Source organism: Phyllostomus discolor, chromosome 3 (genome assembly GCF_004126475.2).
Source record: "Phyllostomus discolor isolate MPI-MPIP mPhyDis1 chromosome 3, mPhyDis1.pri.v3, whole genome shotgun sequence".
Classification (NCBI taxonomy): domain Eukaryota; kingdom Metazoa; phylum Chordata; class Mammalia; order Chiroptera; family Phyllostomidae; genus Phyllostomus; species Phyllostomus discolor.
Window position 1 is genome coordinate 49,275,598 of NC_040905.2, and position 13,507 is coordinate 49,289,104.

The 13,507-nt window shown below is 35.8% G+C and overlaps 1 protein-coding gene across 2 annotated transcripts in view; it reads right to left on the reverse strand.

Annotated features, from left to right (window-relative positions):
• The window catches only part of HOMER1 (homer scaffold protein 1), a 114,539-nt gene that overhangs the window by 40,079 nt on the left and 60,953 nt on the right, over positions 1-13,507 (reverse strand). For both annotated transcript variants that reach the window (XM_036020458.1, XM_028509948.1), the window contains exon 5: positions 8,765-8,904. In XM_036020458.1, coding sequence (XP_035876351.1) covers positions 8,765-8,904 — 140 coding nt within the window. The remainder of the gene's footprint in view (positions 1-8,764; positions 8,905-13,507) is intronic.

Sequence of the window (13,507 nt, forward strand, 5' to 3'; positions counted from 1 at the left end):
GAATACAAATACTGTCCATTTTCTTAGAAAATATACCATTGAATCACTCTGCACTGCTTTTTAAATAAGGAGAATTAATTATTCTCAAGAAAAGAATAAAAATTATTCTATTAAGAAAAATGCACATTTTATCATCTTTCATATTATTTAGGTAGTTAACAACATTGTTTATTAAAACATGATCTTTAAAATTTCTTTATACAAACTAGAAAATTTTGAAGAAAATTAGATTAAGTCAGTTAAACTTAAGTTTGATAACAGTGACTGACTTTCAAAGACTATAACTAGTTTTATGTCTTCGCTTCGAGGTCTTGCAAACCCGCAGGTGTAACTTTAGTTGGCAAAATCAAAGACAGTCAGAGCATGTTCTCCATTTCTGTGAAGTAACTGTTTTATTCATGTTTATTGAAGTCCGCCAGGGGTCACCGGGGATACAAATGAGTGAAACATAATCCTTGCCCCAAAAGTGAGTGAGAAGTTAATGCTAACCTCCACATGTCATTTTGAAGGTCAAAGGGATTTACAGAGGAGGAAACATAATTCAGTCTGAGGGTATGAGAGAAAGCTTACCAGAGGTGATCCTTATAGGATATATAGGCACCTCTGGAGCTCACAGGGTATGCGTAGGGTTGAAAAGTTGACAGCTAAGTTAGAGGCACAGATGAGGTAGGAAGAAGGATCAATTGTGTGTGTGTCACGTGCATATGCAACCATTGCAAAGAGAAGGGAGAACATTCCAAAAACAAGGAAGCAAAAAGACTTGCAGATAAGCAACAGCTTGGCTGCTTTGTTTCATGTGGGGGAGTACAAGCAATTTGGAGCAGCTGCTACACAAGCACGAGGTGATGAGGCTGGGGAGGCCTCGCCCGAAGACCACAGATTGGTCCACACACACCACACCAGCAAAATATTTTAAGGAGAAAAGCGACACGGTCAGGTTTTTAAGTTTGAGAAAATTAACATCTGTCAGAGTAATATGTCACCAAAGAGAAAATATCCAGTACTCCAAATCTGCAAACCACCTCTTCCCAAATACCTACACCAGGAGTTCAGAAGGGCATTACAACAGATATTATTAGCTGGGAATCTTTACTCTGGGCTAAACCATATATAAATCACAAAGATTCACAGTTCAAAAATTCTGAAGGTCTAAACTGGAAGCCAGAATGGTCATCTAGTCCCAGTCCTTCTGTGTGTATCTTTAAAAAGCTTTAATGTCACCAGGTGACCTCGGCCACTCCCCTTTACCACAGACCCCACCATTCCTTGAGGTCACATTCACCACAAATTTCACACACATAAGTGGCTTGCTTGCCCTCTGCCTATGCTTACTTGTGCCTTACTACTCTAGTAAGAGGAGAGATGGAAAGCCAAATTCAAAGGAAGAACATTTTCCCTCAGTTGTAGATCAAAACTGTCCATATCACGAACCTCCCTTCCACTGGAATCCCCACTATGATCTTCAAGGACAAAAATGGAAGGGAAAAAAAGGAATTTTAAAAAGCCCTCTACAGAGTCATGAGTACTTTGGGGTCAGTGTGAATAACCACACCTCCAACTCCAGCTGTTCATCTTGAAAGCAGAAGCTGACAACCATGAGAGGAGGACTGGGGAAGGGGAAAGGACTAATCCCTACTGGAGGTGGTTAGGAATGTCTTTATAGCAAATGGTTAGTATTTTTTCATCTTGCAAATAACCTATGTTCAGTTATAATATATGAAAAAAGCTTCAGCCAATTTTGCTTTCTTCAAAAATTTTTCTAAGACATTAGGAAACAATAAAGGTTTTTTAAAAATTCAAGATAGAAAATTCATAATTATTTAGAAAGCTAATAAACACTCTTGGTCACTAAAGTATATTTTTTATTGCATCTTGTTTAAAAATGCACAGATTAGTTTTCACTTCGTAGAGAATGCAGAAGAATATATGTTACCAAATTACTATAGCACTTAATATGAAATGCTGTTTAAAATTATGGTAGAGGAAATTCTGACAGCTCTAAATTATTGTGTTGCAATTGTTCACAAACTGTCTTGGCCTTCAAATTAATTTTTAAAAACTTAATCTGCCCTGGCCAGTGTGTCTCAGTTGTTTAGGCATCGCCTTGCAAACTGATGCCAGTTTGATTCCTGATCAGGGCACATGCCTGGGTTGCAGGTATGATCCCTGGTTGGGGCATGTGGAAGAGGCAACCAATCAATGTTTGTCTCTTGCATCAATATTTCTCTCCATGTCTCCCTCCCTTCCCCTCTCTCTAGAATTAACAACAACAACAAAAAAACCTAATCTACTTTTGAGGTTCAATGCTGAAATATGCTTAAGTCAACTGAACTGCAACAGTAAGAGAAATCCTACAACTTGTATTTTTCATCTGCAGTTACATTAATGACAAAGTGCTTCTTGTGAAACCAAGTCCCAGCTTTACATACAAAGTTTTTTTATACACATACAAAGTTTTATACCAACAAAACTTACTGCCAAAATTATTTCTATTTTAGTTCATATCCATTCTGAATGCTCAAATATACAATAGCAGTTATTATTTTTATTAGGCACCTATATTACTGTATATCTGGGGCTCATAAATGTATAATAAAATTAATAGCTTTTGTTTTCAGTATTATATTCTAACAGCACTGGGCTATATAAAATTAATTATTTCCAACAGAATTTTAGATAGCTTTAAAACTTAAAAATAAAAAATCTTTAAAAAATTATTAAGAAATAACAAGTAAATTTCCCAATTCCATGTAGCTGATGCTATGAAGCAACACTACTCTCTGGAATGCAAGAACGAAACCTTCCCCCATACACATATGCCAGCCTGTGAGTAGACCACTACTTCATTCAGCACACAGCTACTCTAAGACTACTGTCTCAAAGGTGTGCCGAACACTCCAGGGAGGCAGAGCGTATACCTGCTCAGTCTCAAAAGGATATTATCATTTAGTTTAAAAATAAATTCAGCCCTGGCTGGCGTAGCTCAGTGGATTGAGCGTGGGCTGCGAACCAAAGTGTTGAAGGTTCGATTCCCAGTCAGGGCACATGCCTGGGTTGCAGGCCATGACCCCCAGCAACCGCACATTGATGTTTCTCTCTCTCTCTCTTTCTCCCTCCCTTCCCTCTCTAAAAATAAATAAATAAAATCTTTAAAAAAAGTAATGTCTACATTAAAAAATAATAATAAATAAATAAATTCAGATAAAATTTAATATAATTTCTCCAAAGAAATTAGTAGACATTTTCATCCTCTTTTTCACATCCCTAAACTTTAAAAGCATTTAAATAAATATAAATATACTAAAAAAGTACGAAATTTACTGAAATTTATTCAATGAGAATGTTTTTGCATAGTTTATGACAAGGACATAAAACAGTACTATAGCACTTTAATAAGGAATATTGAGTAGCCAATTCATTTTAAAATTTAGTTATGCAGCATCATTTAAAAAATCAAAGAACAGAGTTATTCAAGTAACCCTATACTGCCACCAAGTTACACAGAAAATAAAAAGTTGTATTAGCTTTGTAAATATGTTTTTAAAAGTTCAAAGTAATTGTAAAAAAGTATTTGTGGATGAAATTATATGTCCAGGATTTGCCTTAAAAATAATCCAAAAGTGGGTGAGTCAGTAGGGATCAAAAGAAACAAGAGTGATCATTTTTTTATAACTGTTGAGGGTGGGTGACATGTATGTTCATGATAGTTCAAAATAGTATATTCTCTCTCATATAAATTAGAAAATGTGTATAGGTTTAAGGAATAACAAAAATGTTTGTTTCTCTCTTTAAAGCTAAATAGTACTTTTTAAAAAATACACAAAGCTAATAGGAAAGAACAAACTATAACCACATTACTAAAATTTTCAGGACCAAGTGAAAATCAGGGTCTTCTTTTGATATGTTAACTAATGAATTCAGTAGATTTAGTCATCAAATCTGAATCTTTAAGAACAGCACAGATTGGATTGGTAAGCAGCTATTACTACAATCAACCCTTAGTTAACTTGACTGACTAAATCACTGTGCCCTATATCTTTCCTTCAAGAAAAAGACATTTTAGTAATTATGCTCCTTATGTATCAGTAAAATGGTATCAAACAAAACAGAAAAATGTTGGCAAAATGTCTTTTTTGCTATTCACTCTTTTCGTTAACATAAGCACTAAACAGAGAATACATTCAATAACACTGTAACAACTACACGTGGTGTCAGGTGGGTGCTAAACGGACAGGTGACCACTTTGTAAGGTATATAAACGTCTAACCACTATGCTGTACACCTGAAACTAAGATAATATTAAATGCCATCTGTAATTGAAAAAATAAAAGAAAAAATTTTAATGTACTAAGGAAGAAACACAATCCGTCTAAATATGCCTCAAAACAGATTTTAATTGTCTTCATTTACCACAAAAAGAATAGTGTACCAAGTTTAAACACTTGAGAGTTTCAAATTTAACAAAAGTTATTTTAATATTCATTCTAATTCATAAAACAGTAATCTTATCTCCACATAGGTCTCCTGGGATAGGAACAGTTAACCCAGCCCACGTATAAATATGTACATTACTGAAACAAAGTTTCTACTCTTAATGTGAGTTTTACTTTGAAGTTTCCTATTTGGTTTTATTGTACTGAGAATTCCATAAATAATCTAAATTAATTTCAAATTACCACAGTTTGGAAAATCCTAGATTATACTATCTCTGAGGTCTCTTCTAATACCATCTCTGATATTTTGGGATTCTAACATTAACTATAAAATACATCATCTTTTGTCTCAAGCAGAAATCAATACAAGCTCAGAGAGTAAGTCTAAAATCCTACAGCTAAAATATTTTTACAATAATAAGAAAACTGTAAGATTATGTAATGCCTTTAACATAATTAAAAGCTTAAATTGATCTGTTAAGTTTTATTTTCAGAACTCAAATACCTCCATGGCTAATCTACAGAGTCCAGTAGTCAAAGAAGCTCTATCTTCAAATCAAAGTAAATAACTCCTACTAGACTCCTAGGAATGGAGAAAATCAACAGATGACCAAGCCCAGTTGGAAACTCCAAATACCAAGGATTACCAAAACAAGAAACATTCAGAAAACTTTTGGTGCATGAAGTAACCTAAAATAGCATTTACAAATGTTAAATACAAAAGTTCTATTTCTAAATGCCACCATATTCAATGTACATGACTCAACTGTTAGCCAAAGAAATCAAGTTTATAATTATACTCAATGTAGTTAAGTCTATTTATTAAATAGATATGTTAAATATAATTTATTAGAAAGGACATTTTCCTCCCTCAACATAAATAGTTTAAAAATTGCATATTAATTGCATTGCTTTTTAATTGTAATTGAATATTTCAAAAACCTGTATGCTTTACAAATCATAAAGTCTTCAGATCAGAGGAACTAAAAATGTTCATGTGTTCATTGTTACAGCTACAGAAAAGAGAATATGCTTCTACTACAATAGTTAAAGCATGGTCTCCATAATTCCAAGATATGTGTACTGTTTATGCAAATTACTGTTTTTAGAAATAAATTAGAATAGCCTTACTATCAAAGAGCTTCTACTTATTTATTCCTAAAACAAAACAAAAGAAAACTGTAGGAGACCATTCTTCATGGTGTGGGCCCAGCTCCCACTCAGAGATGCACAGGACCCACACCCACAGATAGGTCCTCCCGTGGGGAATCAGGCCTGCAATGTGCCTAGGCCACTTTGAGTTTGTTCTTGCTAAAAAACTCCCTCACCCTGAATTGAGGACATTTACTGCAAAGTAACTTCCTAAAATCCATGCTAAACCTTCCAGGGGTGAGTATAACCGTTTCAACCACTTTTGCCTTTTCATTTGCAAATATCCTCTTCTGTGATGTGATTAGCAGCATTGGCTCTTTTGTCTTCTGTAAAAGGTAACCACCTAAAGCGAACCTGTGCATGGTAAATGAGGACCATCATGTAATGTGCTGAGAAACCCAATAAAGGTCACGGCAAGGGCCAAGGCTTTTGCTCTCCTTGAGAGAAAAGCCATGCTGTTTCTTTTCGTCCATCGGACTCGGTAGTCCGTGTGAATGTCTCATTTCATCCATAATGACGCGGACACTGCGGGCCAGTGTCTGCATCAGAAAACCTCAACTCATTTCTTCTTCCTGAGCCTGACCATGAGGTCCCTCGATATTAGTCTCCAATATGTTTAATCTTATGCCCCTAAGAGTCAACATAGTCTATCAAAATTAAGTTTCTCATGAAAAAGAGTCTGGAGGGGCTCACATCATAATTCTTCTGAATATGCTAAAGAAATGATTTTTTAAGTTATCATTTATTCTTGTATTTATACAACTAAATTTATTTGTCCTTTTAACTGAATTTCTTGGGATGACATTGGTTAACAAAATTATAACAAAACTTAAAAATTGGCTCCAAAAAGATATGCACAACAAAGGAAAATTTCCTTTTTCTTTTCTTTTTGAAAATTACGTTTAAAAAGTTTCTGCACAGCCCTGGCTGGCATAGCTCAGTGGATTGAGCGCGGGCTGTGATCCAAAGCATAGCAGGTTCAATTCCCAGTCAGGGCACATGCCTGGGTTGCAGGCCACGGCTCCCAGCAACCGCACATTGATGTTTCTCTCTCTCTGTCTCTCTCTTTCTCCCTCCCTTCCCTCTCTAAAAATAAATAAATAAAATCTTTTAAAAAAAGTTTCTGCACAGCTAAAGAAACTATCAGCAAAATGAAAAGGTAACCCACTGTATGGGAGAACATATTTGGCAATGATACATCGGTCAAGGGTTTAATCTCCAAAATATATAAAGAACTCATGTGACTTGACACCAGAAAGACAAACCACCCAATTAAAAAATGGGCAAAGAATTTCAATAGACATTTTTCCAAGGAGGACAGACTGATGGCCAATGGACATATGAAAAAATGCTCAACATCACTAGCCATCAGAGAAATGCAAATTAAAACCACAATGGGATATCACCTTACACCTACCGCAATGGCTATCATCGATACATCAACAAGTGCTGGTGAGGATGTGGAGAAAAAAGAACCCTGATACGCTGTTGGTGGGAATGCAGACTGGTGGAAAACAGTATGGAATTACCTTAAAAAATGGACAAAGGAACTACCTTTTGACCCAGTGATTCTACTGCTGGGATTATACCTGAAGAATTCCCCAAATATCAATTCAAAAGAACTTATGCACCCCCATGTTCACAGCAGAGCTATTTACAACAGCCAAGATTTGGAAACAGTCTAAGTGCCCATTAATAGATGAACGGATAAAAAAAAAAACTATTGTATATCTACACAATGGAATTCTATGCAGTAGAAAGAAAGAACTCCTACCTTTTGTAATAGCATGGATAGAACTGGAGAGTATTATGCTAAGTGAAATAAGTGAGGTGGTGAAAGACAAAGATTGTATGATCTCACCTTTGAAAGTAATCTAATGAACAAAATAAACTAATAAGCAAAATAGAATTACAGTAATGGAAACATGGAAGAGACTGAGAGCAATCAGAGGGGGGTGGAGATAATGATGGAAAAAAGGGGAAGGAACTAGTCAAAGAACAAGTGTGAGTGACCCACGGACATGAACAACAACATGGGGACTGACTATGGGAGCAGGGGGTGGGCTGGACGGAGAAGGGCAAAGCGGGTAAAATTTGGACAACTGTAACAGAATAACAATAATTTTTAATAATTATTGTGATTTTTATTATTATTATTACACAAGAGAAATCCAGTAATCCTTTTAAGGGCTAGTTAACAGTCTACATATAGCAGTGACAGGGGTTTTTTTTTTTATGGTTTCTTTTTGAAAATTGTTTTCTTAATTTCAACAAATACTACCTAGTCAAAAGTTTCCAAAGACGCATAAATATTAACTTTAAGACAATGACTGACATGTATTTGCTTACATTCACAACACTGTAGTTTCATAGACTTCCTTACATCCTAAAAATATCACAGTATGGCCCAAAATTAATGTAACTGCTTTGGAACACATTTAGGAATAATTGTAGACTTCTGGTCAAGATGGTGGCATAGGTAAACACAGCTGGCCTCCTCACACAACCACGTCAAAATTACAACTAAACTATAGAACAACCATCACTCAGAACTGTCAGAAATCAAGTTGAATGGAAGTCCGACAACTACAGAATTAAAGGATAAATTGTATCTGTTTAAAGTATCAAATTCTCTTAAAATGCATTAGTATGTGGAGATTTATCTTCTGTTAGTTGGTATACAAAAATAATTCTGATATTAACATTAACATGTTCATTCTAGAAGTTACCCCAATAACTTGCTTCCTGTTGTGAAAGCATACAGTGGGATCACCTCTAAGACTATGGAAAAGCTTATCAGAGCAGGAAATTATTTAAAAAAAATTATAACCCTCAAGAATATACAGGAAACTGGAAACCAGGTTAACAAAGAGGGCTTTTCAGTGAATGTTATTAAAAAATAAGAAGAGATTTATAATAACAGGTATAATGTTTCACTATAAAATGATTTGTACTGTGATTAGCTCAATAGCCCTTTTTCTACACAGATAAAAGAAATGTTTGTTCTAGCCCATCTAGGCAACTATAAATTATTAAATGATGTTAACAAAAACAGTTTAAAAAGTCTGACCTAGAATTTTCACTTAGGGTTGTTAACTTTGCGAGACTTATCCAAAGCCCAAATAACTTTCCATATTTACATATTTTACTTAATCATGATGGTTGAATTGAATTTGTACCTATGCGAAAATGGCAATGCATTCTGAGTTGGTTCAGCCCTTGACTCTGAGTTCTGTGTCACATCAGGTGTTCTTTCGTCGTCTGTCCCATTGATACTTTCTGGTGTTAAAGGAGACTGGAGATCCCCGCCCGCTGATTCCTTAAAAACAAAGGGGAGGGGGATAGAAAAGTGTTATGCTTTATTAAAATACACAAGGTTATCTTAAAGTTAAAACTAACTCTGATACATGCTTACTTATGAACCATATTTCAAATGAAATTAGAATCGATGACTTAAAAATGAAATTTAAAGGAGAAATAATTTTTAAAGCACAGCAAACTCTGAAACATAACACAATTTAGAAATGTAGTTTCAAAGAACTGAAACACTTTTGGGTTTACATAAGCAACTAGTTGGTTAGAATAAAAGATATTTAAAAATTACTTGAGAAGAAAAGAAGATGGCACAAAATGCAAGATGTGATTTTATTTGGGAGGGTAGGAAGGAAAGCGGGGGAGGGAAATCTTCCAAAAAGTTTCAATTTTTTTATCTGCCCTACTTTTCAATTCCTAGAATTATTTAGAAATGCAATCAGAAATATCTCTATAACATATACATAGTGATTTTAGTGTATTTCAGCTTTTGTTGCCTGCTACTCAAAATGGAGTTATATTCTGTCACAAAATTTCCCCTTATTTCTACTTTTAATTAAGATTTGTTTTCAAGGTAAATCTGATTTATTCCTCTGGAAAATAATGGGATTTAAAAATCAAGCTCAAGCTGACACTTATTCCTGCATTTGCCATTATCGGATTATCCAAATTTGATATTAAAAATTGGAATGAGGGGTTATTTGATAAACTTGTTACCCAGCTGAGGTCCTAGCACCAGATACTGAAGAGCAGTGTGGTGGGCCCCTTGTGATCTCTGGGCAGCCCAGCTTTACACTTGAAATATTAGGCTGCTGGTAGGTAAGAAAATGAAAATCTCAGTAGGGAACTGGTTAGGTATGGCCACAATTTGCCAACCTAGAAAAATACAAGATTTCCTCAAATTAAAAAAAAAAAAGGAGAGTATGTACAATACAGGAAAATGCTTATAATTAGAAGAAAAACATATGAGAATATAAGGAGATACCTAGGTTATGATAATTTATATACCTTGCATAAAAAATACTGCACGTGAAAAAGTTCTGGGAACAAACATGGAAAACATCAATCTGGTGGGACTGACCTTCTTTGTGGGGTTTCTGATTTTATACTGCTATATACATTTTATTTCACATTTGAATAATTTTAACTAATAATACCATGATGCTATAAATTATATAAGCTGTCAAAGATCAAAACATGACTCTGATCCCATGTTATCACTTACCTATTTTTCAATTATTAATGGAACCTCTATTTCAACCTTTAATGTCACTCATGAAATCTTTCTCCTAAATCCTCTGTTTCCACATCAATACACAGATAAAGTGTAGGTATAAAGTGACAACATAAGTTGTTTTACAACAAAGTCAAATTCTACTAAGTGAATAATGAGAACAGTATCCAAAGTGACTCTTCCTAGGTCAATTTTGGACCATATCAATTAGCAGAAAAAGCTGAAGCAGCCAGTAAGAAACTATGTTATCATCTTTAACAATAAATCAAAACTATTTCTCCTCTAAGAAAGGCAAAATCAAACTAAAATAATCAAGGTCAGCTAAGCAATATGTTGGCCAAGACCTGAATCAGTGGAAATGATAATAAATGAACTACCTTGTTAACTTGAAAGGACATTAGCAGCATTAGCAATTAAGGATTCACTTAGATATTTTCGAGAAATGATCGGTAAGAGTGAGAGGAACACAAATAGATTAGGATTAAGAAAGAAGGAGAAAGCCCTGGCCAGGTCGCTCAGTTGGTTCGAGTGTCATCCCAAAGCACCGCAGTTGCGGCTCAATCCCTGGTCAGGAAGAGAAGCAGCAGTTTGATTTCTGGCTCTTACAACCTTCAGGAGGAAAAGTGGGAGGGTTTTGAGGCATGGCTTTGAGGAGGCTAGAAATGTGCACACCACAGAAGTGGAAAGACTGTTGTCAGAGGCAAGCTGAGGGAAAGGAAGGAGAGAGGAAAACAGGGATAGAGTTTGCAACAATTTCAGTATCTCGGCACAGTCAGCTTTTTCCCAGAAAACTTGAATACTAACTATATTTAACAAAAGGCATATTGAATCATCTTAGATCATTAAAAGGAAAAGAAAAGGTCAAAGCATGGCTTCTAAAAATATATTTTAAAAAAATTAATATTTGCTCATGAGAACAAGAAAATGTCTCAAAAGTACATAAATAAGGGCATAAAAAAGTGAAACGCTCTTGTTCTCCAACCACCTCACAGGTAGCCAAAAGTATCTGGTAAAACAATCCAGAAATTGTTATCCATGCTAAAAATAGCATTGCTGAACTTGTTTCATTTAACATATTCCAAACATCTAGTTCTTTATAATTTAACTTATAATTTCTTCAATGTCAACTTTGTTATTCCTTAAAAAAAAGCCCATACCTTATATAAAACCAACATTTTATATTATTAAATCAAATATTAAAATAAAAAACTTGGAGGTGTATTAATTAGATAACAAACTTTGGAAAAAGAAAGATAATTTTCCTATTTTCTTCTTTTTTAAAAAGATCTTATTTATTTTTAGACAGAGGGGAGCCGGTACTCAATCCACTGAGTCACACCAGCCAGGGCAGAAGGATAATTTTTCTTTAGAGATTCCTGACTTCTGGTTAAGATGGAGGGACAGGTAAACATGCTTTGTCTCCTGGCCCAAACACAGAAAGAATTAGAACTAGACCTCAAAACAAACACCCAGAATTGTCAGAAAAATGAACTGCATGAAAGTCTGATGACCAAGGATTTAGAGAACCCGCATTCATCCAGACAGGTAGGAGGGGCAGAGACATGGAGATAGGTGGAGAGGCTCAGACATATGGTACGGCGCGGAGAAGCAGCAGCAGTGGCAGCAGAAGGAGTGGTCCCATGTGTGGTAGATAAAACCTGGGAGGGATACCTTGGGAGCAAGAGATCTCAGCCCCAGGCCAGACCACACAGCCCAGTGTTCTAGCATCAGGAGGATAATCCCCACAACTTCTGGCCATAAAAACCAGTGGGGGTTGGGTGGTAAAAGAAACTGCTGGATTTTCAGGACACTCTGCTTAAAGTGTCCTCGCAGACTTAAAATGTACACAGGCCCACCCTCTCTGGGATTCAACACCAGGGCAACAGCTGGGAGGGTGCTAGTCACACAGGGCAAGTGCCGGGAAAACCTCCAGAAGCCAGGCAGCGGCCTTGTTCCTTCTCCATGCCCTCACCCCACACAGAGCCACAAAGTGGTGAAGCAGGTTGCCATATCCTGGTAGTTAACAAGGCTCTGCTCCACACAATTTACAAATGACTTTTCTACAATAGATCATGCCACTAAGGCAGGGAGTCAAAGCAGCTCTACCTAACACACAGAAACAAACACATGGAGCCTGCTAAATTGAGGAGACAAAGAAATATGTCCCAAATGACAGAACAGAACAAAACCCCAGAGAAAGAACTAAGCAAAATGGAGATAGCAAACCTCACAGAGGCAGAGTTCGAAACACTGATTGTCAGAATGCTCAGAGAACTCCTTGAGTATGGTGAGAAAAAAAAGGAAGAAATGAAGGTTATACTAAGTAAAATAAAGAATAATTCACAGGAAACCAACAGAGAAGGGAAGGAAGTTGGGATTCAAACCAATGATTTGGAATATAAGGAAGAGATAAACATTTAACTAGAACAAAAAGAAGAAACAAAAATTCAAAAAAAATGAAGATAGGCTTAGGAACCTCTGGGACATCTTCAAATGTGCCAACTTCCCAATCATAGGAATGCCAAAAGGAGAAGAGGAAGAGCAAGAAGTTGAAAACATATCTGAAAAACTAATGAAAGAAAACTTCCCTAATTTGCTGAAGGAAATAGACATACAAGTCCAGGAAACACAAACAGTCCCAAATAAGTTGGACCCCAAAAGGACCCCAAAAGGACTAAGATACATTATAATTAAAATGCCAAAGGTTAAACATTAACAGAGAATCTTAAATGGAGCAAAAGAAAAGCAGAGAGTTACCTACAAAGAAGTTCATATAAGGCTGTCAGCTGATTTCTCAAAAGAAACTTTGCAGGCAAGAAGTGACTGGCAAGAAGTATTCAAAGTGTTGAAAACAAGGACCTACAACCAAAATTACTCTATCCAGCAAGGGTATTATTTAGAATGGAAAGGCAGATAAAGTGCTTCCCAGACAAAGTAAAGCTAAAAGACATCACCATCACCAAGCCATTACTACATGAAATGCTAAAGAGACTTATTTAAGAAAAAGAAGATCAAAATTATGAACATTAAAATGGCAACAAATTCATAACTATGAACAACTGAGTCTAAAAAAACAAACTAAGCAAACAACCAGAACAGGAACAGAATCATAGATATGGAGATCATTTGGAGGATTATCAGCTGGAAGGCGGAAGGGGGAGAATGGGAGAAAGTGTGCAGGGATTAAGAAGCATAAATGGTAGGTACAAAATAGACAGGGGGGTGTTAAGAACAGTATAGGAAATGGAAAAGCCAAAGAACCCATATGCATGACCAAGGGACATGAACTAAGGGGGTTACTGCTAGAGGAAATGGGGTACTGGGTGCAGGAGGGTAAAGGGGAAAACACTAGAACAACTGTAATAGCATAACCAAT